Source organism: Tachypleus tridentatus, chromosome 13 (assembly GCF_004210375.1).
Source record: "Tachypleus tridentatus isolate NWPU-2018 chromosome 13, ASM421037v1, whole genome shotgun sequence".
In the NCBI taxonomy this organism is placed as follows: domain Eukaryota; kingdom Metazoa; phylum Arthropoda; class Merostomata; order Xiphosura; family Limulidae; genus Tachypleus; species Tachypleus tridentatus.
In genome coordinates this window covers 225,601,268-225,624,970 of record NC_134837.1, presented here as the reverse complement: position 1 = coordinate 225,624,970, position 23,703 = coordinate 225,601,268, and the positions used below count along the sequence as shown (strand labels likewise).

Here is a 23,703-nt window from a genome sequence, read left to right as displayed (position 1 = left end):
TTATTGATATTTGTATTTTTTTTCTGAACAGTATTCAGTTTTGGAAGTTTGCTATAACTGGAGCAGAGAACAATCAGGAGCTGAAAGTGTGGAGCTGTGAAACTTGGGAGTGCTTGCAAACAGTGAGGTAACATTTTAAGTTGATGAATCAGTTCCTCTACTAACCAGACAGTGATGCTAGTTTCTGTTAGTTTTGTACTAATTCTATTAGAGGTAGCTGCACTGAAAAGGTTGTGCTTAAACTAGTTTTCCTCAGTTTTATGCTGATACTTTCATGGATATCAAACTCAGTAAATGTGATAGATGCATATTAATAAGAATATCACAACATGTAAGGGATCACAAAGCAAACTAAGCAGGTAATGTCAATGAAGAAATAATCTTTTTTTTTCAAGCTTACTTTTTTTTTGAGCCTATCATTTATTTAGTGCTTACAGTTTCCTGAGTTAACATTCAATTAATGCATAAGTACAAATAAAAGAAAAATATTTACCTTAGGTGTATGTATTTACAAACATAGGAACTTCATCTAAATAAAAGTTTAGACAATGGTGTATGTAGTAACCTAACTTAGTACTTGGTGATTGGTATATGGACAGTTTTTTTTTGCAGTTTATGCCTATTTTGTTAGGTCCATTGGCTATGAAGTAAAATAATTTATGCTGGATGCACAACCTATTGAAAAGTTCTATTATATGCATGTAATAATTGACAGTGTGGTTGTTTGTATGGATTGAACTTCTGATGCAGTGTTACTATTGTAAAGTAACATTAAATGGAATTTAATTATACCTGTTATAAGACAATGCTTTTAATTAGGTGCTCTGTACACACAAAAATGATTTATTTGATTTAGTCGTGACTTAAATTTTCACATTGGAATATTTAAAATATTTCAGCATCTGTAGAAAAGTGCTCAAATATATTTTTTTATTGTTTTGTGAGCATTAAATAAAAGAAGGCTATAATAGTCAGGCCTCATTATCACCATAATGTAAGAAGATTAAAAATTATATTCTGCTTATAAAAGTAAAACAACTGTTGGTATTATTTTGCACATTAAACAATCTGCAATTCTAAATAATTAAATTAGTATGCTTATTTTCTTTACAATATATCTGGCCTAGACCATTTCCAGCTATGCATTTGGTGAGGTATGGAACAACAAAGGCATTTGAACATGCGTTTTTGAAGAAGATTCTATTACCAAAATGTTACACAAGTGATAGATATTGAAATGAAAAAAAGAGAGAGAGGGAGAGACTTGTTATTATTTTCAGTGTGTTTTTAATAATTTTAAATTTTACTCTTGAGGGAGCAATGTGCTTTATAGAGATTTGAAGACACATGGAGTCTAAAATTTGTTGTAAGCATAACTAATAAAATATAACTTTCATCAGCATATTGTCAGATATTTCTTTCTCAACACACACTTTTCAAAAATGTATTGACTTGATTTACACATAGAGTTATGAATGCCAAATATATATCTTTTCATTCATGATATCTTTTCAGATTATTCATAATCCATAGTTCTTACAAAGTTTTTGATGTTTTGTGAGAAATTAGAATAGATATTAGCATTAGCAATGTAATATCATAAGTTTCTTTAATGTATTAATTTCAATAAATGTATATTTTATTTGAATCAGTTCTAGTAAAAAGAATAATAAACATGAAAGTATGCATATGAAGGTTGTATTTTATTTTTATAGTGTGGTGAAACATTTTTCAGGTTTACTCTAAAGAAAACTGATAATGTTCAGCCAAGTTTGCGAGCAGAGCTAGACCATTCTTCATCATATCTTCTTTTGTCAGATATTAACAGAAATGTGAGTTGTATACATTTTTCGTTTAGTAATTTGATCTACAGTTTTAGTAACAGTTATGATATTTAATTCTCCCACTATGGACTTTGTCAATTCAACCAAAAATTCACTGTTAGAATTTCCATACTATAACTTTTAATATGTTTTGTGTATCTTTACATAATTTTGCAAGCTTTCAGTTAGCATTAAGATTCATTTTAGACAAAAAAATCAGAATTTTAATGGAGTATTTCCTCTTAACTTTCTTCATGAGTATATGGAGTCAGTCTTAACTGCTTCAAGTGCAAAGTACTTTTCATATTACAGATATTTTTCTTCACTGAAAGAAATCTCAAATTCCAATTCCATAGTCTCTAAAAATCTCTCAAGTAAATATCAAATGTTTTTTCAGTAAAACTTTATATTTTATCAGTTATTTTCTGTACTATAGCTCTGTACAAATTTAATCAATTTGACTGACCTAATAACCACCAAAAAAAATCTAAATAAACTTAATTTACACTTTTCTCTGTGTAATATGTCTTAAATTGGAATATGAAACTACTTTTGTTTATTTTAATTACCTGTAAACAAGTGATAGTATAAACCTGTTTCTCCTTAAATATTTTTTAATTTATATCTCTTTGAAAAGTGTGTAATTGATATTCCCACCATCAGATTTGTTTATCACTTGGTGAACTTAGAGCTCATAATACTCTTATCAAATTATACAATGCATGGGCTTCTCTTGACAATTTATTATCATTATTTATTTTGTCTAATGTAACCTAGAAATGTGTCTACTTTTTACATTTTAGTTACTTTTATACTAACTAATAACAAATGCATGCTAAACACAAGAAATATAGTCTCTTCCTGAGTCTTTTTTGTTTGCTTTTGCTGTTGACTGTTGATAACACTTAACTATTTTTTCATACTAATTGCATTAATCCCTTTGTGATGGGTGAAAGGCCATGTCATCACATTTGTTGACTTGCATTCAAAATGTTATTGAACTACTATTTTATGAATTTATGTCAATAAGTGTGGAATCAACTTGTAGATTATAATTCAAACTTTAATATTCTGAATCAGTTATTTTTTAATTTAAAGTAAATATTAAAAGAACACTTCTAGATATAGATTTTAGTGAGTCACATGGTATGTTGAATGCAGCACTGTTTAAAATTAGATGTTTTTAATGTCAAAATAGTAAATCTACAGTTTTGTACAAATTAGGAAATCAAATTACTGATATTGACAAGCTAGAATATAAATTAAGAACCTCATGTCTTTTTATTTTGCTGAGGTACAGCTTATGTACTGAATCAAACATGGTGGTCTCATTCAACTCTTCCCATTTTTGTAAAATGATCCCTTATATACTCTTACGCTAGACATGTAAATAACCAATCAACAATTTAGAATGTCCACAGAGTGGTTTTCTCAGCCAGTTTTTAATCTGTAAAAAGCATTCTACACACTTTCAATGCAAGTTTTCAAGAAGTTAGGCTGTTTTTTTAGTCTGCTCAAGGTTTCATATTTTTTAAATTGAATACATCTTATTTACTAAGCTTAATAAATTTCAGTGGAATTCTATGATATGAATGTAGTTATTTTTTTATTCTTGGTTATACAACTGTATATATTAAGCCTAAAAACATTTTGTTTAATATCCTCCACAAGCAAAAACTTAAAAGACTTAGCAGCCTATGTCCAGCAGCAACTATATATGAAAAGAGATAATTGTTTGCTTTACATTGTTATTTTTTGTTCTGTATTTTCAGAAAAATAAGTTGAATATATTATTTCTAAATAGTAATAATGTGTGTACATATATTTAATGTATAATAATTGAAATGTGACTGTATATTACAAAGTACCAGTCAACCAAAATACAGCCAAGACAGTGCAGACTAAAGATCAGATATTTTATTACTGTGCACTGCATCAGTGCAAGTTGTGTAACGTAAGCTAGGCATGAGTTGAAGGTCAGTATAATAATAAAAAAAAATAGATATGCAAATATATAGCTCTATGAGACATAAGCTACTTAGACTAAACATTTGTATTTTTGTATTATAATATTTAGTCATTCTAGCATAAAAATACATGTATTAATTTCCTATTTTTTTATTATGGTTATGAGGTTGGTCAGGTAACAGACCCTGCATAGTTAGAATATAAAAGTAACAAAATATAAAGTATTACTGAAAAGCAGTGTTTGAATTGTATTTAGGAGGTTTTAGTGATTATGCAAATATTTGAGATTTTTGGGATGCAGTCTTCTTTTTTTTTAAATAATAACATGAAATCACTTTGCATTCAGACTAGTAACAAACCAAATCTATTTTCACAATCAAATCTTTAGTAAAAAAATTTCATTAAAAAATTGATTTTTTTTTGTTTACAAAATAGTTGTAATTTTTTCTGAAAGTGTATACCAAATTTTGTGAAGATACACATATTGTATCAAAAGTTATATTGCAGATACTTAGTGTGTGCAAATGTGTAGAAACACTTGTGTATATTATACTGAACCTGTAGCAAAAGGGTTAAGTAATGCACCAAATGACACAGAATGATATTATGCAAAAGCAGATAATGTCCTATAACTACTACAGGTTTTTTTGGCTTTCTAACTATGTGACAGGTGTTATTAAATATTCAGCTAAGCTCAATGATGTGTTTTTCATTGGAATAAAGTTTGAACTGGAAGCGAAATACAGAATTCTCTGTACAGAAAACAATGTGCCATAATGCATCATTTGATACATTAAAACCTCGGTTTTCTATTGGTTATGAATAATATAGCATAAAACATTAGAGGGAACTATTGGCAATTTGTGAAAGAAAGTATGTGACAAGTGGACTTGGCAAGAGGGGTCTGATTTTACAGTTTATAACTCTCTCTAACCAAATGAGATTGAAGGCTATGAATGTTATGCTTTGTCTGAAAAATGACATTAAAATGAATAATTTATGTGTAGTTTTTTTTTACTTCTTGGAGGGGGGATAAATAAATTAGAAAGGACAGGATGTATATAGAGCAAATGTCATAATTCTTATACATGGGAAAATTCAGGATTTCTTTTTTTTTATTAAATATTGAATGTAACTCAGAAAATCCTTGTGATGTGCATAGGAAAGGATGCCTGTGTCAAGAGGGTTAATATATTTTCTGTTGCTAACTCTTTTATGGATTTTAATTTTGTAACTTTTTGCATTTTCTGTATTCATAGTGAATGTAATTTTTTTTCTGTAACTGTACTGATTATTTCACTAGACATAATAGTACAGTGCAGAAAAAAGTTAAATTCTAAAAAACTTTATATTGATAATTGGGCCCAGTTGTATAGTTTATTCCAGTGATAAAGGAAGGTTTAGATCAAAATAGTAAATTAGTGGCTGTAGTTTTTATGTTACTGCATTGTGTGATAAGGAACCTTAAATTAATAATCCAGTTTTAACTGTTTGTTATATTATTATTATTTTTTCAGAAGTTCTTGTGTTAACCAATTTATGCCCTGAATAGATGCATTAAATCCCAAGGACAGAAGTGAATTATTGAATTCAGTGGTTATTAGAAAATAAACTGTCATTCTTACATGTATAGAAAACTTTTAGTTCAAGTTGAAAATTATTCCATAAAGAAGTTTTACTTATTTAATTTTATATATGTAAAAATAAAATAAAAATTACAAATTGTATTTTTTGGTCAATTTCAGCATGCCCTAAGCAAAAAATGGAGTTCATTAATTTTCTGTTTAACATAGTGCTTATTACCCACCAGGTGGAAAGTCATAATGGTATTGAACAAATTATTGCTAATTTGAAACTTGTAACTTTAATAAAAGTCTAGTTTTATTGATTTCATCCGGTCACTGTTTTTTAGCCTTGGTTGTCATGGTGTGATGTAACTGACTATATATTATGATGACGAGAAACCCAGTTGAAGTAAAAATGTATTCTAAAGATGGCTGGTATGTGTATTAAAACTTTAATTAAAATAAAGTACAGAACAATATTTTGGCCTTCTTAGGTCATCTTTAAATTTAGGTACAAAGAGAGTTTGCAATTGACCATTGCTGGGTACATTTTAGGGATGAGAGTCTGAATGGGTATGAGATTTTAGTGGACATTGAAGTTAACCTGAAGATGACCTAAGAAGGTTGAAACATGGGTTTAATACCCATACCAGTCGTCTTTAGAATTCATTTTGACTTTATTTTAGCTTTGGGGCTTAAACGTATAATGAATGTGCTTTTTATCTTATTTTCAAGTGTATAGGCAAATATAATTTCCAGTTCAACAGTGATTTGAGTAGAGATAGGAAAAAAGTGATAATTAGCTTGGTTAGAAGAAATTATATAAGTGGATAATTTATGATATATTGATATTTATTTTTTTGTGTTTAAACATGGAAAAAGCTTCCTTTATCATTTTATACTTAATTTGAGTAATGAAGGACAAAGAAAATCACTAAAAATAGTTTTAAAGATATATGCATAAATGAACATGAAATGAGTTTAAAACATTATTAATATTAAATGATACCTTCTGATTAATCAAAGTGTGGTGTTTTTAAATCAAAGTCAAATTTACAGTTTTGTCAAAAAAAAGAAACTTTATAGGAAAGTTTTAGAAAAATATAAGAAGGCACAAAAAATTAATTATTGAAATCTACAACAGTAGTGTTTCTGTTTCTTGAAACCATATAGTGAAATGTTTTTGAATTTTCAAAGATGCAAATTCATGCAAATGTCACAAAAATTAAGATATTTTTGAAGCCCTATAATTTGTAAAAGATTTTGCTGGAGTTTCAAACAATTTAATTTGCTAGCTTTTTGCAGTAAAAGAAACTGTACATCAGGTGCATTGAATTGATGTCGAAATTAATGTAAAATGATGTATTGAAGCTTACATAAGGCAGTTAAACCAGTTAACTGAAGGCCTACAGGGTCGGTTCAATGATAGGTTATTCATGAGGCACCAGAAGAAATAAAGGAATGAAGTTTCAGTTTTATTCAATGAATTGTTTTTCTTTAACTAGATATACATGGAGTCTGTTCATTGGGCCAACTCTATATCGGAGAAGGATTGTTGACTATAATTTTACCTCGTATATACAAGATGTGTGCAAGCTTTTAGTATAATATACACATCTGTTGTATACAAAATATCAAATGCGCCACACAAATATTTAATCAAGATATATTTATGAATTGAGGAAGTATATGTGACTCAGACTGTGTCAAATTGGAGTATAAGGTGATGCTCATATGAATGATAAAAATATATTTGTCAGTCATACTGTTTGTATAATGTGTATATTGTCTAGAACCCCCAAATTTCATAACTACAGTTTTGTTTATTATTGGTCTGTATTGTATTTGGTACTTTTCCTCTGCCATGAACTGAATCAGAAATGTAGGATAAAATGAATAGTTGATAATTCTGACATCAAATAAACAATACCATGTTGAATGTTACTGAAAAGTTGTAGCATGCACACTTTGGCTGTACTCATGCACAGAGGTTAAATGCTGCAGTTTTAGGCAGTATGAAACTTTGTATATGAAACTAATTTGATGATAAGTTTCTTCAGGTGTTTTTGAATGTGCAGTTAATATTGTTTAATCTTTTGTTTGTATGTGTTCTTTATATAGTCTAATGGAATGAGTGTTCAGAGATGTATAGCATGTTATATTCCTTTATAAAATCTTAAGGTAGGAGTGTTTTACAGAATTTGATGTTGACTCATCTAAAATCTCATTGATACAAAATATATGTAAGATAATAAGATATTCTCCATTGTGTCATTTTCTGTCTTTAGAAAGTTTATGGGACTTTACCCAGTCTCTTGTTATAGAAATTATATGTAAGCTTTAACCTGTTCAGTGTCGTAGATGAGATAACTCATCCAAGCTGATCGGTAACACAGTGCCACAGACGAGTTAATTCGTTCTCAATAATACCTAACTTCAATGCTAGATGTCAGTACCATACATGCATTTGACCTACTTACAAATTGTTTCAATTTTGATCCAAAATGGCGTCACAAAAAAAGTTACAAAATGAAGAAGCATTAAAGTTGTATTGTAGCAGCTGGAACACTTGGCAGTCAACAGGTTAATAGCTAGTCCTCTGTCACTGAAGGTATGTAAGCTAACCCTAACTTCTGTTCAGGAAAGTATGAAACTATAAGACCAATTGCTAGTTAAAAGTATAACTAGGTGAAAAAAAACAACAACTAAAATTGTTCTAAATATTTATAACTATTCTCAGTTTCCTTGTACAAAGTAAATGTAGGATCAATTAATATCCCATTATAGAAACTTAGTTTTAGTATATAGATCAATGATAAAGTCAGGGTGGATACTTGAAACAGCCTTGTAATATATGCAAAAAAAGGAGTGCTAATCCTTTGGATGTTTCCAGTTATGTGATTTTTGCTACTGTATCCCTATGGCTTAACTACTGTTGCATCTGAACAAACTTGCTACCATGTTGTTGTTTTTTTTTATTCATATCTATGGATGGGTCAGTGGTAAGTTTTGCAGACCTACAACACTAAGAGTCAGGTTTGATTCCCCTTCATGAACAGAGAACAGATAGCCTGTTGTAACAGTTTATTAGAAATTGACAACAATAATCATTTATTGATGGAAAGAGCTCATAATTATCACTTATATGACACAAGAGGGAGCAGTGTTTAACTAATAATTGAAACCTAAAATATTCATCAGTTATAATAATTCAACAAATAAACAGATTTATTTTGTAATAATAATCTGATAAACAAATCTGTAATGTATGAGATTTTTCAACATATGAATAAATCCAATATCTTTGATACATTTAATTAGAATATGTAGCACTCTTGCTTAATCTTATGGAATCACAAGTGTTGTAAGTATGTATGAAATTTTTAACATAATTTAGTTTCATTTTAACATACATTCTCATTGTTATATGCTGTTATTTTGATTGCTCTCTCAAAAATAAGCATATAAATTTTGTGTGATGTCCACCAAATGAAAACCTAAGAATTGCACAAGACGATACTAAATTTTTTTTTTTTCTAATTACTTTTTTACCCAACATTATTTAATGGTGCGATCAAAATAATACCAAGTACCATCAATAAAAGGCAGGCATTGCTCAGAAAAGGACTGTTTCAATAGATTGTTTAACAGCTTAATACAAGCAATAGATTATCAGAATTTATTGTGTATATGAAGTGTTTTAATTATTAATCCATTTTTGATTTTGAAAATATATGTGTATTATTTCAACTGGGATTGTTATCTACCATTTCTCTCAAGTAATGATGGAAATAGAAACAGTGAAAGGCTTATGAAAGGATTCAACCAACAGTTACAGTACTCTGCAAATGTTATTGTATTGTGTTGTTCTTTCATGAAATAAGTAGACTAAGTTTTAAAAATTATCCTTCAGCTTATATATTGTCATAGCACTGTTTATTATATTGCATCTTTCCTGAATGAGTGAAATAAGTGTTTTGAAGTGTATTTATTTTGAGAATTTTTAAAAATAAATTTAGTTTGTTGTTTTATTTTTATTTATTTATCAAAAACCATGATTGCTTAATTTAATCTGTGTTTGTGTAACAAAACTTTCATATACTAGGATTTGTTTTTTTTAAATAACATAGACTTCAAGGTATTTCCTTGGGTTTTTCTTGTGTGTAATTTTATGTCTGAAATTCTATCTGGTGCAGGATTTATTGAGTTGTTGTGGTTGCCTTGTTTACCATCAGTGGGATTTTTACAATTAAACTTTTTGATCATAGTATCTATAAATATTATCTACTTAAATATTGCAACAACGATAGAAACTTTAGTGTGTATTAGAAAAGCAAGTTATGGTAACATACACTTCGTTAAAAATTAAACGAGTTTGTAGCTGACGTGCAATTATTGGTGTAACTAAACATGCAATCTCTTTAGTTACTCTATATATGCATTTCCTCTCATATTTCTGATATTATTAGTAAGCAGAGTCTGTTTGAGATTTGTTTTTGGCTTATTTTATTTTAAAATCATGCTAAATTCATTACATGTGTGCATACAATTGTGCTTATTCTTCAATTGTATTAGACAATCATATTAATAAAAATTATTTTCAAAGTAAAAATCAACATGAATGTCATTCGTGTTTTATGTAATTGGCATTTTCATCTGAAAAGTCAAGTTATCTGTTGCTGAATTTGGCTTTGTAAGTTGTTAAATTTTTTTAGGGGAAGTGTCCAAATATTGTTGTTTTCTTGACTCATATGTGGGGCTTTGTTTTGGTTTATACTTTATGGACAGGAAAATGTTTTGTATATGTGACTGGAGTGAAATATATATAAACTATAAATTTTGAATAGTCTTTGGAATTGTCACCAGGTGGTACTACTATAATATTTGTTTAGTGTTGCCACTGTAATTTCAAATTAATGCCTTCATCTTCCCAGAAATTGCTTGACTCTCTGTTGCAGAGTAATTCTTCAGGTGGAGAAGGGTTGCTTGGTCATGGTAAAAGGGTGGTGTCTTTAGAAAACCTTATAACTAGCAATTAGCAGACTAGATAAGAAGAGCATAGTGGCCTGAATAGTTGAAGTTGTAACTAAGAACCCAGTTCTTGCCAAAGATCTTTTATGAGCACTTTATTTACAAAATATGGCTGGAGGTCATCCTGCATAAATAAATGGGTGTCCTGAACACATCCATTCTGTTAGAATTGTCATATGAGTGTATAACAACCCATGGTAGTGTTATTCGTTCACATGCTTGTCATCAAATCTTGTGATACTTGTTCTTCAAAGAATATTGTTCTCATAATAGAGTTGGCAATGGAAAATGCAAGTATTGTTCTGCTCTGATCACTAGGTTTTCATTTTCTAGGTTAATGCAATTACAACTATGCACACAGCTATGAACACTGAAGGGGGCCTTATTTGCTCAAGAGTGACTGTTGTTCTGCAAGACTTGGACAATATTTAAACAATATTTTTATTAAAATAATCTAGTAGAATGTTTGTAATTAGAACAGTCACATATTTTAACCCTGTAACAATTTTTTGTTAGCATTATTTCTATGTTAGAGTATTTACCACTTGACAAAAAAACACCTTCCCAGAAAATTATCCAAAATGAAATTCAATACAGTTTATTTACGTGTGGTAACTTTATCCTTTCTACTCTTTCATCCAATTTGTTCATAGGGTATATCATAGCCAGTAATCATCAACTTCAGTATATATCTTGAACTCCATTACAAATATTTTAAAATTTGTACATGTAGTTCCATAGTTTTAAAATTTGAACAAACCAGATTATGTAGGAGGAGTTTTTATGGAGATAAATATGTTCAACATTTCAATTTTTGGGCATTGTTTGCACCTTGTACAGATTCTACAGTAATGTATGCAAATTGGTTTTTATTATCAACGTGATTTTGGGTTGTTAACTGCAACCTTTATTCCTTGGAACTGCATGACCAATCCTATACAAAGCACAAAACTTTTTGTGTTTGTATGTCCTTTACTTAATTACTAGTGGATCACTGGATGAAAGTTTGGAACAAGGGGTATGTTGTTGAGGATGGGTGGGGTGGGGTCACAACTCCTTCCACCTCTCATTATTGCTGGTAGTGGGCTTTTATTATCTTTGACCTAAGTTAAAACTAACTGTATTCTTAGGTGGTACCATGTCTTTAGCCCCAAAGAAAATAATTACATTTTCTATAACAATACACACACTGTATGGGAGAAGGGGCACAAAGGAGGAGGGCATACAAACATATTACGTATCTAGGAGAGTGTGCTAGCACTCTGTGTAGAGTAATGCAATGCAAAAAATGGCCACCATTGTTGCAGTAATACATAAACTCAACTGAATTTCCTACTCTGGCACCCATCCTAAGGCAGATATGAAGAGTTTTTTTGTTGTTTTTTTCAAGTTATACCAACTTTATGTTTTGACCTGCAACCTTTCAACTTTAGCCCATAAGACATTTTTGTAGCCATTGACTATCAGTGGAAGAACATGAGCTGAATAATGAAAGTGGGTAACAGAGATCATCCTTACTGTAAGTACTTTGGCTGCTATCTCTTCCTACAGAGTTACTTTGAACATCACAGTGCATTCCATATTTTAAGTATGTAACCTGGATAAAGGATGGGTACCTCAGATTGTATCTCATGTCTTTCAGTTGCAGTATGCCTGGAGTGCTGCTTCTGTATTTCAGTCATTTTGTTTATACACAAATGGTGATATACTATTTGAAAGTTAGTTCTGTATTGTGGCTTCACACCAAGCAACAGAAAATTTATTATCCACTCAATTTTGTGCTTATTTACCAACTTACTATGTGCAGAAACCAGTGAAATATACTTTCTTGTTCTATTGTCATCCTGCATATTGCTCCAAATGCCAAAACTAACTTTATAAAAGCTAGCTGGGGTGCTGTACCCAGAACAGAAGTTATGTAAATTCATGATTTATGAAAGGTTATCTTAAAACATGAAAAGTTGTTTCCTTTATATATAATTAAAAAAACACCAATAAAAACAGCAAAACACAAAATGTGAAACTGTAAATTTGAATGGACTTAACAAAGCTTAATGAAGATCCATCAGCAGGGGCAAAGTAGTGCTTAAAAACTCACAGAATGAAAAATTTTAAATTTGTGTGTATTTCCCCATGGACCTAATGAGCCTCCATACCACTTTTGGTGAAGATCCATCTACACCCTATGAAGTATTTACATGGACATACAAAAGAGAGTACTTTTATATTTATTAGGTGACACCAGTGCATTAGATCTGCATGTGATGTATTCTTGATGTCATATCTGCAACTTGAGAGTGGAGAAAAATAAAGTTCTCCATGACAGAAGTGGAGTCAAAACAGGAAAATTGCAAATTAACCCCTATTGCAAATTTACATGCATGAAGGATAAAAATTTTGTAAAGTTGAGGGATAAAAATCACATAATAAAAAAATTTTTCAGTATCATTCAAGCAGTAGTTCCATTATAGTATGATGCTGTATGTGTAAGCTCAACCTTTTTCATATCAAGACTATACAAGTAAAACTTAAACAGTTTCCCATTAAAAATCAAATACATGAGCTTAACACATTAACAATTGTTTGGAATTCTTCTGGAATTATTTTCATGATTTCCTTATAATTATCACAATACCATACAGAATTTCAGTTTTTTTAATTTTGTGGATAATAACATTGTTTGGATTAGTTTTCAATGAAAGAAACTTGAATGTCATTGGAAATGGTTATTGCCCAATGGATGAATTGGAATTTTTGGCTGGACACTAGTATTGTCTGCTCAACTATAAGGAGTTAAATAAAGAATATAAGTGAACTTGAGCAATCTATTTTAATAGAGTTCATATACAACCATTTTTCTGTTATATATGTAAAAATTATTTATGGTTACACTAATATCAGATTATAGATATTATAAATAGATTGAATGGATCTTGTGTTATAGAAATGTTAAACAGAACAAATTTTCTATATGGAAATTATAACCTCAACCAATCTCCAGTTTTTGAAAATATGGGTAAATCTACATCTTTGCAAATTAACTGTTTTTGAAAGGCTTTGACAAATATCATTCATGTTAGTTAACGAAAGAACTATATTCTACAAATTGTATAAATGTACTTTTGTAATTCCTTTCATTTTGTTGCTTTGTGTTTGAAATAATACATAGTTCTAAAGCATCAAAATCAATGCAAGTTTTTTGTGCATTTGCATAGTTATAATTCATCTTTTGTAAGAAAATAACACTTGAAGGTGCTACTGATGCATAGTACAGTATAGTGGTAAGAGTTAATTTTAAGCAGGTATTGTAGAATATTAGAATTACATAAATGTACTAAATTTTAGACCAACCTCAAGTTATGATGGTTCATCTGAGTTTAGTTGCTGCCACACTGTTTGTGAATTCCTATTTTATGAAATGGTATACCAAATCTCAAGAGGCAAAGATTGCTATTATGTTGAAAATGTTTAAATTTTTAAAAGAATTTTATTTCATCATGACTTTTCTACTGTAAAATAAATTCTTTACTTAGTGATTTCTTTATTAATGCATCATATTGGTAAACATAAAAGTATTGTAACTATTACTAAAATAACTTACTGTTAGTTTTGTAATTTTGTTTATTTTGGCACTTCTGATATCAGTATTACTTACTACAAATTTCTGAAATTAGGTTTAAGTATTGAAGTTGAGAATATTTGATCAGTGGTTTTAATATATATTTTTTAGAAATATTAGCATGACTGTAGTTCTTTTTTAATTTTAAGTTCAGGTAACCAGGCAGTAATTATTTAATATTTGATATATTAGTTACAATTTGTTAGGCTAAGTAAGTATTGGGTATGGTGTGAAATTATAGTGTGTATTTTTGGTATTGAACAATAATTTTAATCTCTAGTAATTTACATTAAGATTAAATTAAAATAATGTTTTAATACTGTTTTTATATTGTAAACATACATATGTAACCTCCTCATAATATTTAGTTGGTGTTTCTTTCAGTTTTTGTTGTGATAGAAATAAGTTATCAAAGTTTGTAGCTAAGAATGTATAATAATCCAATATAATGTGAAAATTATAAAATACTATTCACAATTGTTAGGCCATTAACTGATGTTGATCTGAATAAGTGTTAAGTGATTTTTGAGATATATACTATAATGTTGAGAAAACTGATGAAAAATGTATTGTCAGTCTTATACTGCTAAGGTCTGCTTGCAAATTGTATAAGGAATATGTTTAATTTTAATAATGCTTTAATAATAGAATTTATTTAGAGAACCCCATAATTCTTTTACACCTAAAGTTGAAGTTTAATAATTATTGGGAAGAAACATTAAATTCTATTAAATTAATGTGAGTGTGTTTTCTTTTTTGTAGAGCTACATTGTGTTATTTGATGTATTCATGAAGGGGAATCAAATTCTTGATGTTAGCATTGTAAATCCAAGGATTCTATCAGATGTAGTGAATGAAATGTAAAAACATTATTAATACCTTAAAATACTTCAAGATGGTGTAATAGAGGCAAGTTTTAGTTGAATTATTACTTGTTTTTTACTGAAAGCCATTTTCTTTTGTGCTAATTAGTGTCAGTTTCTGAATTTTGGTTAATACAATTTTTTTTCACCTAGGGTCTCTATGTACTTCAAATCCACCAAGACCATGCATGTAATGTTGCAAACATTTGTTCAGTATCAGAGTTTTTTCTCACTCTACCAGTGCTAAGTTTATCTATAAAAGATGCAGGATTCTGCAAACTGAAGTCTGTAATTGGCCTTGAACACGTAGAACACATGGGACAAGGTGAGATGGAAAAATAAAGTAGTAGGTTGAAAAGGAGAAATATATATGAATCCTAAAATTAAATCTGGTTCAATAAAAGTGAAGTCTCATAGAAAAAATTTTGAATGTTGTGAAAGTAGGTTTAAGTCTTTCATGAATGAATTTTTTTACAGAATCACATCAACAGTAAATTTCCTAAGCCCCTTTGAGGGAGAACAAAGTTATTGGTAGATAATTAAAATAAAATCTGAGTTTATTTAACTGGGTTCCTTGAAATTTTGTTGTCCTTGTCATTAATATTGAACTATGTTGTATTTAAGGTTTTATTTAATCTCTCTACACACACCATGTTATCAGTTGTGGATTTAGGCTGTATAGTAATTTCATGTTGGCTAACCTAAGAAATAAGATATTACTGTAGTGCTTCCTGATGTCTGTAATGTAACATTTACTACATGTAAGGTAACAAATAATTTCTATAACAGACTTGGAAGATAACCATGAAGATGATGACTTAACTGAGACTTATGTGAAGGGAACTGTGATCAGACTCTTTTGGATTAATACTAAGTATTTTTTTTAACTTCAATATTTTAACTTCAAAATACAGTATTCTGTTGAAATAATGTTCTATTTATGTAAAGAGGATCTTGAAAAAATACTCAGAATAATAAATGAAAAATTTCTAGAACAACCTGAAATTCTCCACAAAATGATTTCAAGCACAGGAAATAAAGAAATGTATGTTCTTGGCTTTAAAAACTATGTATATTATAACTATGAATTATTTTTGTGTTGCAGTTTATAAATTTTAGTACAAGAACATTTTAAATTTACATAATTATTGCCTCTTTATCTGTTTGTAACTGTTGAGCTACATAAATATTGGTCACAGTATCAAATTGTAGTGTGTATCTTGTATCTTTGGTAGCAAACAATAATGTTAAAAATTAGTGATTTAAATCAAAATTAAATTAAAATATTGGAAATGCACATGTGAGCAGTTAACAGTAGAGTTAAAACATTTTAACAGTGCTGTTCTTGTATGTGGGTCAATATTGTATGTACTGAAACAATAACAATGAAAACAGTAGTAGTAATGTTCAAAGGAAAAGTAAGCTAAATATGAAAAAAAAAGTTTCTTTTATCTTTATGTTTTAAGCATTTTGTGATGGTTTAAGCTAAATTAAGGTAAGATTAAAAATATTGTAAAATAGAAGTATTAGGTAATTTTAGGCTTAAAAATGTAAATATTGTAGTGATTAATTATTTGCAGAAAATATTAAGGAACAAAACTATGTGCAGTTATCTTCAACTAACAGTTAGAAAAAATATGAGTCATGCATATTTTACAGTAATTTCCAACTTATCATTTGATTATGATCAATTTTTTTCTTTTCAAATACATAGCTTTTTAAAACTTGTTTGCAGCTTTTATCATTGCAATTTATATATCTTTATTTAGATATAAATATTTCACTTTACTTTATAATATAACATAGCTTTTAATTTTTTAGACATTCAGTGAGACCAGTGTTGAAGAATTATCAAAAAAAAATTATTGGGTCTTGTATATTGATTAATGCACTTGAATAAAGTTTCAAAACATGTCAGTGTAGGCCTTTGCATTCAAGAAAAAAATGTGCATAATTTTCTGAAGAACTGTTAAATTTTGTCAAGGTCCCTTCAAGATTGTCGAATTGTTTATCAATCTGCCGTACCTGTACCTCAGGATAACTCAGAATCTTTAAGTTCCTTATCTCGTGACTCTTTTGGTAAGTCATTTTCAGAGTAATTTAGCAAGCCTTGTGTGCAGAATTACTGATTGAAATATTTGTTAAAATCATTTAAAGTAAATTTACATTATAGAGCTGTTGATGGAGTTTTATCAACAGTTATGTAGTTAGTGTTGTTTGATTGTGAATCAAGCAAATCTTAAAATAAATTTAGTTTGAATTGTCTCAAAGATGGATTTGCTCTTTATGTTAAGATGCATTTATTATATAAATACTTGATAAGCTGTTTCTCAAGCTGGATATGGTATTGAAGACTTGCCTTAAGATGAATTTCATATAGATGCATCATTTAGCTTGTTTTGCATCACTCACTTTCAGTCATAAATCATTTTTTGAAGATTATTCTAGAAAATGTTATCAAAAAATAAAGCTTAAGTCTTCTTTTCAGTATGAATTTTGTAATTTTTTCACAGATGAACCTGTTGAATCATTATCTCATACTGTGCAGAGAAGGTTTGTTTGTAATCAAGTTACGTGGTAGTTCACTAATATTAGAAAGTTGTTACTGGGTAAAATGTGTAAGATATGCCTTTGAATGGCTGGCTAAGGAAATAACTCTTCATAATAGTACTTTTATTGTATGGGCATCTGTTTTATGTCCTGGTGAAAATTAGAGATTCTTTCTTGTATTCATTGTCTCACAGTCAAACCTTGAAATAACTAGAAATCTGCATTTTATTTTACTAAAGCAACCACTTGATTAGCATATGCAATGAATGTAAGTAAATGGAATGTTCTGGAAGTGTGTGCATGTGTGTATATATGGAGGTCTTAATAAAATTGCCAGTTAATATATTTTAACTGTTAGTTAAAAAAAATTAATTATAGAATTAAACATTGAAATCAGATTTATGTAATTACTTAGCACCTAAATTTTGATTCAGTAATACATAAAACTGTACACAATGTATGTATTCACTCATGAAGAAGCACTCATAACCTCTGCTCTTTTCATCATCTTATCCCAAAGGAGGAAACATAATTACAATGTGAAGGGAGAGTTTTGCACCAGGAAGTGTGCAAGAGTCACTGTTTATCCATGAGATGCTTCACTAAGAATTTATTTATGGCAAAAAAGTTAGACCATTTATATTCAGTGTTTTTACATTCCAGAAGGTCATAACTTGTTACTTTTGTAATGATATTGGCTTTTTCTAAGTTATATTCTATTGTTAGTTATTGTGAATATAAAAATGTGTTTAAAAAGGATATCTATTACAATGTCTTTCCTTGTGTGTTTTCTAAAAGAATGATCTAATTATAATAACCATTATATGGATTATTTACGAATAATCAAATTGAATTGCAAAAAGTGATATCACTAGTCACTAATTTTCAAATGAAGGCAACACAACAGTAATTGCAGATAATGATGTATATTTTCATTATTATTTAGCTAAATAGTGAATAGACATCACCATTGAGGTATCCTGTTTTAGTTATGGTTTATATAATGTTTCAGTTTTATACATTAAGCATTATTCAAAGTATAAAGATTGTGTTGAAACTTCTTTTTGTAAGTGCAAAGCCTTCATTGTGGGCTTAGTCATGTGGTAAAGCTAGGCACCTATTGCTAGTGGATTGTAAGATGCACACATGGATAAATTTCAACAAATGTTGAAGTTATTTTTTGTTTAAAAACTATTTTTAATATTTGTGATGTGTTGCTTAGTATAATATGTTATAGTTTAAGATAAAAGAAACAAGAAGCCTGGAACAAAACAAGCTAAAACATATAAAGCAGGTGTCAACTTCTTTGTTACCATGTGACTGCATGGCATAAATTTGTTGAATTCTTCCATTAGTATATCTATTTATTGCAGTAATCTATATTTTTTAATTATTTTATCAGTTTTAGATAATTTTGTTCAGACACTTTTTGTATTGTTTACTCTGAGGTGTAACTGTTTTTAATTGTAAGAAAAACTGTTTAATATGTTTACACTTGAATAAATAGAACAAATCTTAGGAATGTAAGCATAAATGTATTCACTGTAAACAACTTTTCTATAAGTAGGATGACATTTGGTGATTTCATGTTACCATTTTAATTCTTAGCATTATTGTCAGCTGCCAATCAAATGAGTAAAGAATAAGAAAAGAGATAAATTGTAAAATAAATGCTGTATGTTTTTGTTACATTTGGAAAATGCAAACAGTTTATTTCAAGTATTATTTTCTGAAATGTAGTTGCAGAGTCTGATTTCATATTTTTTGGTATAAGAGGACTTATTCACAACATTCTTTGATAAAACACTTAAAAAGTTGTAAGAGCTTTGATGGATTTAAAGATTTTTTGTACCAGTTAATGTAAATTTCATGACAATATCATCATATAGCAAAATGTATGGTTATTTTATTGTAACATTTTTGGAAAATACTCTTGACATAAGCTCACAAAGAGGAAGAGAATGGTACTTTTAGAAAATTAGTACTTGTAAAGGTGTTTAACCTAAAAAATTAGAAAGTTTACCACTATGGTACTATGTGTTATCTGTGTTCTCTTTTTAATGCAGGGTATCAGTTTATTTCAAAAACACACTGCTATGGTTTTACCCCTATTTTTTTCATTGCTATTTCTCTCCAACAAATAATATCAACCTTGAAAACATCTTGTTTTGGAAAATATAATAAAATGAATCAGAACATTGATTACAACACTGAAATTTATTTTGAATATATTTTTCACATGTGTTAGACATAATTGCATTCTTTTGTTTTCTGGCACTAAATATCTATATATAATAAATTTTTAAAAGTAAATCAAACAACCAGCATTCAATGAACTGAATAGATTAATAATTTTTCTTGTTGCAGATGAATCTTTAAATGATGAAAATGTTTAATGGTAAAAATTTTCTGAAGTGGATTTTTTTTTTGTGTGTGAACAGTATATCGTGATGGTTTGTCAGACATTAGTGTGGATAACCAGAATGGAGAAAATGATGTCTGTGTAGACAAGAATCCAGTAAATTCAACAGCCTCTATTCTTGCACAAACTCCTGTTCTGTCTTCCTCAGTAGTATCTCTATCCACTGTAACACCAGTAACTCCAGGCACAGTTTCTTCCTACTCTACAAATTTCCAGTCTTCAACGGAAGTTCTTCTTACTCCAGATCACTTTACTTCTCCATCACACACCTCTGGTTCACCAGCTGTCTCTTCTTCCTCATTCACTCCCTCATCAGTTCCTCTACCCCCAGTCACTCCTTCAGAAGAAGCCAACCTTGCTACCTCTAACACTGAAGATAACAGTAATTTAGCAAGTCAAGTTCATGATACACCTTTGGCAACCTCTGAGAAAATTTCTATTCCTCGCCGGAAGTCCTCCCATCGAAGTTCAGCTAGCACTCCTAGCCAAGAAGTTGCCAGTATTCTTTCATCAGATAGAGGTAAAATTTGTTGTCATTGAAGTTTAATGACTTTATTACATTTAACCTAATATTAGTTTAGTAAGCATTTTAGCCAAATACAGTAGACTTTGGTTCACTTATCCTATCATACTGAATTCATTATCAGTTTTCTTATAGTTGACTTTTCATAAACCACATGTTATATTTTATTGTAAAAGTAAATACAGACTGAGTACCTTTTTTTAGGTGTTTTTACCCATTTATAAAGTCAAATCAGTTTTAATTTGTATGTGGTGTTGTAAATAATACTCTTTCATCTTTATGAATGTTAACCCAATGACAACTGGCTACTAATTTTTTATTAGATAGCATTGCTCTTGTCATATTTAATTCTAGAAATAAAACTAGCAGATAAAATTGTTTAAAATTTGACAACAGGTTTCTAAAAGTATATATTTTCAGAAATATAAAACACTGATTTTTTTAACTATTTATAATAAATTCATTATTTAGTTTAGTTTGAAGAGTTTCACCTGCAAGGTGATTTTCATATCAAGTTTGAAGACTATTTTTTTTGTTACAGTTTCATACTTCATTTGTATAATTTCTAGCACCTTATAAATAAATATCAAACATTTTTTGGTAAATATTTATATTTTATTTTCCATTTGCTGTACTATATTGTTAATTTTATCTGATAACATCAAGATATAGTGAAATGTGCAAAATTAACAAATGAAAATGTGTACTTACCTTTCACTATTTTTCTTATGTATGTAATTTCAGTTCTTTACCTTTTCATTTATAGTTTATTTTAATTTCTTTTCAAATTCTTCATCTGTTATAATTTTTGTCCATATGTTAACTAATGCCCATGGGTTCTGTACCAAGGCATTTCAGCAGGTTCACCACATAGGCATGTTACTTAAGCAAGATGACATTTAATCACACTATCTTGTTTATAACCTTTTAAAATCCAGGTGACAAGTTAAAATTATAAAAAATCATTAAACAGTCCAAATATGTTTTTTTTAAACAAACATTATGTATAATTAACTAAAATATAAAAATAAGACCTGAATACAGGTTAGTATAACCTGAATAAAGTTGTCTCTTTAACTATAGCACACTTAGTTAAGAAACCACTGTGTTTGCTGCATTCAATCAAGCATAGAATGATATGAATGTGATTATGTGTACACAGTAAAGAAAATTGTTGCCAATTTCATATTTACCATTGTTAGAGTATAGTGTAAGGTAAGCTCTTTCTAATGAATATATACACTTGTGTCAACTAACTACATATAACTAGAAGGCAGAGTATAAAAGGTGAATGTGGGAACCATCAGTGGTTGGAATTATTTTATCTGCTTCCCAGACAACTGAGATTGTAAATTTTAGATCTTGCACGACAATTAAGTCAAACGTATGTACTTATTGAGTAGAAACTCCTGTGGTATATGCCAACTTGTGTGTCTAAAAGGGAAATGGTGCTAAAGTCAATATTTTTTTGAAGTATGTTGACCATGTAACATGAAAACTGCAGTTTAAATATTTTCCAAAAGGTTTTTTTTAAAACATAAAGATGGAATTATGGACTCTATCAATGTCCTGATATTAACGTTCACATTGCCACGTCCTTCTGCTATAGTCCTAGCAGGTTATCTGACCTACAAGTTATGGCTGTACATTCCTAACCCTCTCAGATGTTTCCAGTGTCAGCAATTTGGTCACTAAAAATACATTATGTCATGGTTCTTTGATATGTGCTTGTTGTAGTTGTAAAGACCACGATGCTTATGAATGCAACCTGGAACCATGCTGTGTTATCTGTAGTGGCCCACACCCCTCTTACTGTATTTTTTGCCCTAAATGGGTAGAAGAAAAAGAGATGCATTGCTTGAAGATTGTTAATAGTATTACCTACCTAGAGGCTCTGAACTTGTTATACCCAACTCCATCTTGGACATATGCTGCTGCACTTCATTCCACTTCAACAGTGGGAGTGCAAACAGATTTCTCCTTGCCTCCAACAGAGTCATTTTCAAAACATCTTAAGAATCTTGTGCCCTCCATAATTAAAAAAGTTGACATATCTATGTCTACTTCCATCTCTGTCCCTACCACTCCTTCAAGTGACTGCCCAGTTCCACTTCCTTCAGATCCATCCTCTTCTGTAGCCCCAAGAAGTAAATCAGCCATTTGTTCATGTCCTTAGTGATTGGAATCTTTGTCCACAGACAGAGACCTGTCTAATTGTTCCAGGGCAGGATCCATGGAGGTCAATAAACCTTTGCCCAATAAAGAAAAAAAACATGGTCGAAAACTCAAGGGGCTCCCTATAAAGTTATCCTCCATGTAAATAAAAATGGCCACTCTGATCCATTGGAACTGTTGGGGTTTTTGTTCAGATATAGATGACATTAAGCATTTGACTGGTTTTTACCATCCCGTGTGAGTTTCTCCTTACAGGAAATGTTTCTGAAACCTGCTGATACAGTCACCCTTCAGCAATTTTCTTTGTATAGAAATGACAGGTTGTATGATGGACAAGTGCATGGTTTGGAGGCATTGCTGGTTGATCAGCATGTGCCCACCCTGTCTTTGCCACTTTGGAGGTTGTAGCCATCTGTGTTTCCTTGGGTCATATCATTACTATATGTTCTTTCTACCTGACTTGTGAAGAGATCTATAATTAGTCAGACCTTGATGCCCTCATTGAGCAGTTACCATCCCCATTTTCTCTATTGGGGGATTTTAATGGACCTAATCTCCTCTGTGGTGATGCTAGTTTTGATGGGAGGGGACCATGTTATAGAGCATGTGCTCTTGGACCACAACCTATTTCTCTTCAGTACTGGTTCTTATACTTATTTTCATGCATCTAGTCAGTCTTATACTGCTATAGATCTTTCTATATGCTCTCCTTCACTTTTCACTTACTTTTCTTGGAGAGTTGACAGTAATCCATGGAGCAGTGATCATTTTCCTATCAATTTGAGAGAGACTGGCCGTGGTCGATGCAATCCAACCTGAATGTCTCGATGGAAGTTGGATCAAGCCAACTTGCCTTCTTTCACTGCTCTCTCAGAACTTGATCCTGCCATCTTGTATAAGCCATCAATAGATGACTGTGCTGTTCAGGTAGCTGCTCAGTGTATTCCTAAAGCCTCAACACGTTTCTCAGGATATCTTTGTCCTTGGTGGAATCCTGTCTGCCACATGACAATCAAAGCTCAAAAACAGGCATAGGATACCTTTCATAGGTGTTCCATATTTTTAAACTGCATTGTATTTCATTCGGCCCGTGCATGTGTGTGGCAGGTCAGACGTCAAAACCAGAAGGAGTCCTGGATTAAATACACCTCTAGCATCTCTTCT

General features: G+C 30.0%; 1 protein-coding gene across 1 annotated transcript in view; it reads left to right on the top strand.

Moving 5' to 3' along the window:
- Ge-1 (Enhancer of mRNA-decapping protein 4 homolog Ge-1) overlaps nucleotides 1–23,703 on the top strand; it is a 157,723-nt gene that overhangs the window by 74,473 nt on the left and 59,547 nt on the right. The window contains exons 10-15 of the mRNA XM_076474774.1: nucleotides 32–127; nucleotides 1,736–1,832; nucleotides 15,023–15,194; nucleotides 15,659–15,743; nucleotides 16,854–16,948; nucleotides 19,861–20,361. Coding sequence (XP_076330889.1) covers nucleotides 32–127; nucleotides 1,736–1,832; nucleotides 15,023–15,194; nucleotides 15,659–15,743; nucleotides 16,854–16,948; nucleotides 19,861–20,361 — 1,046 coding nt within the window. The remainder of the gene's footprint in view (nucleotides 1–31; nucleotides 128–1,735; nucleotides 1,833–15,022; nucleotides 15,195–15,658; nucleotides 15,744–16,853; nucleotides 16,949–19,860; nucleotides 20,362–23,703) is intronic.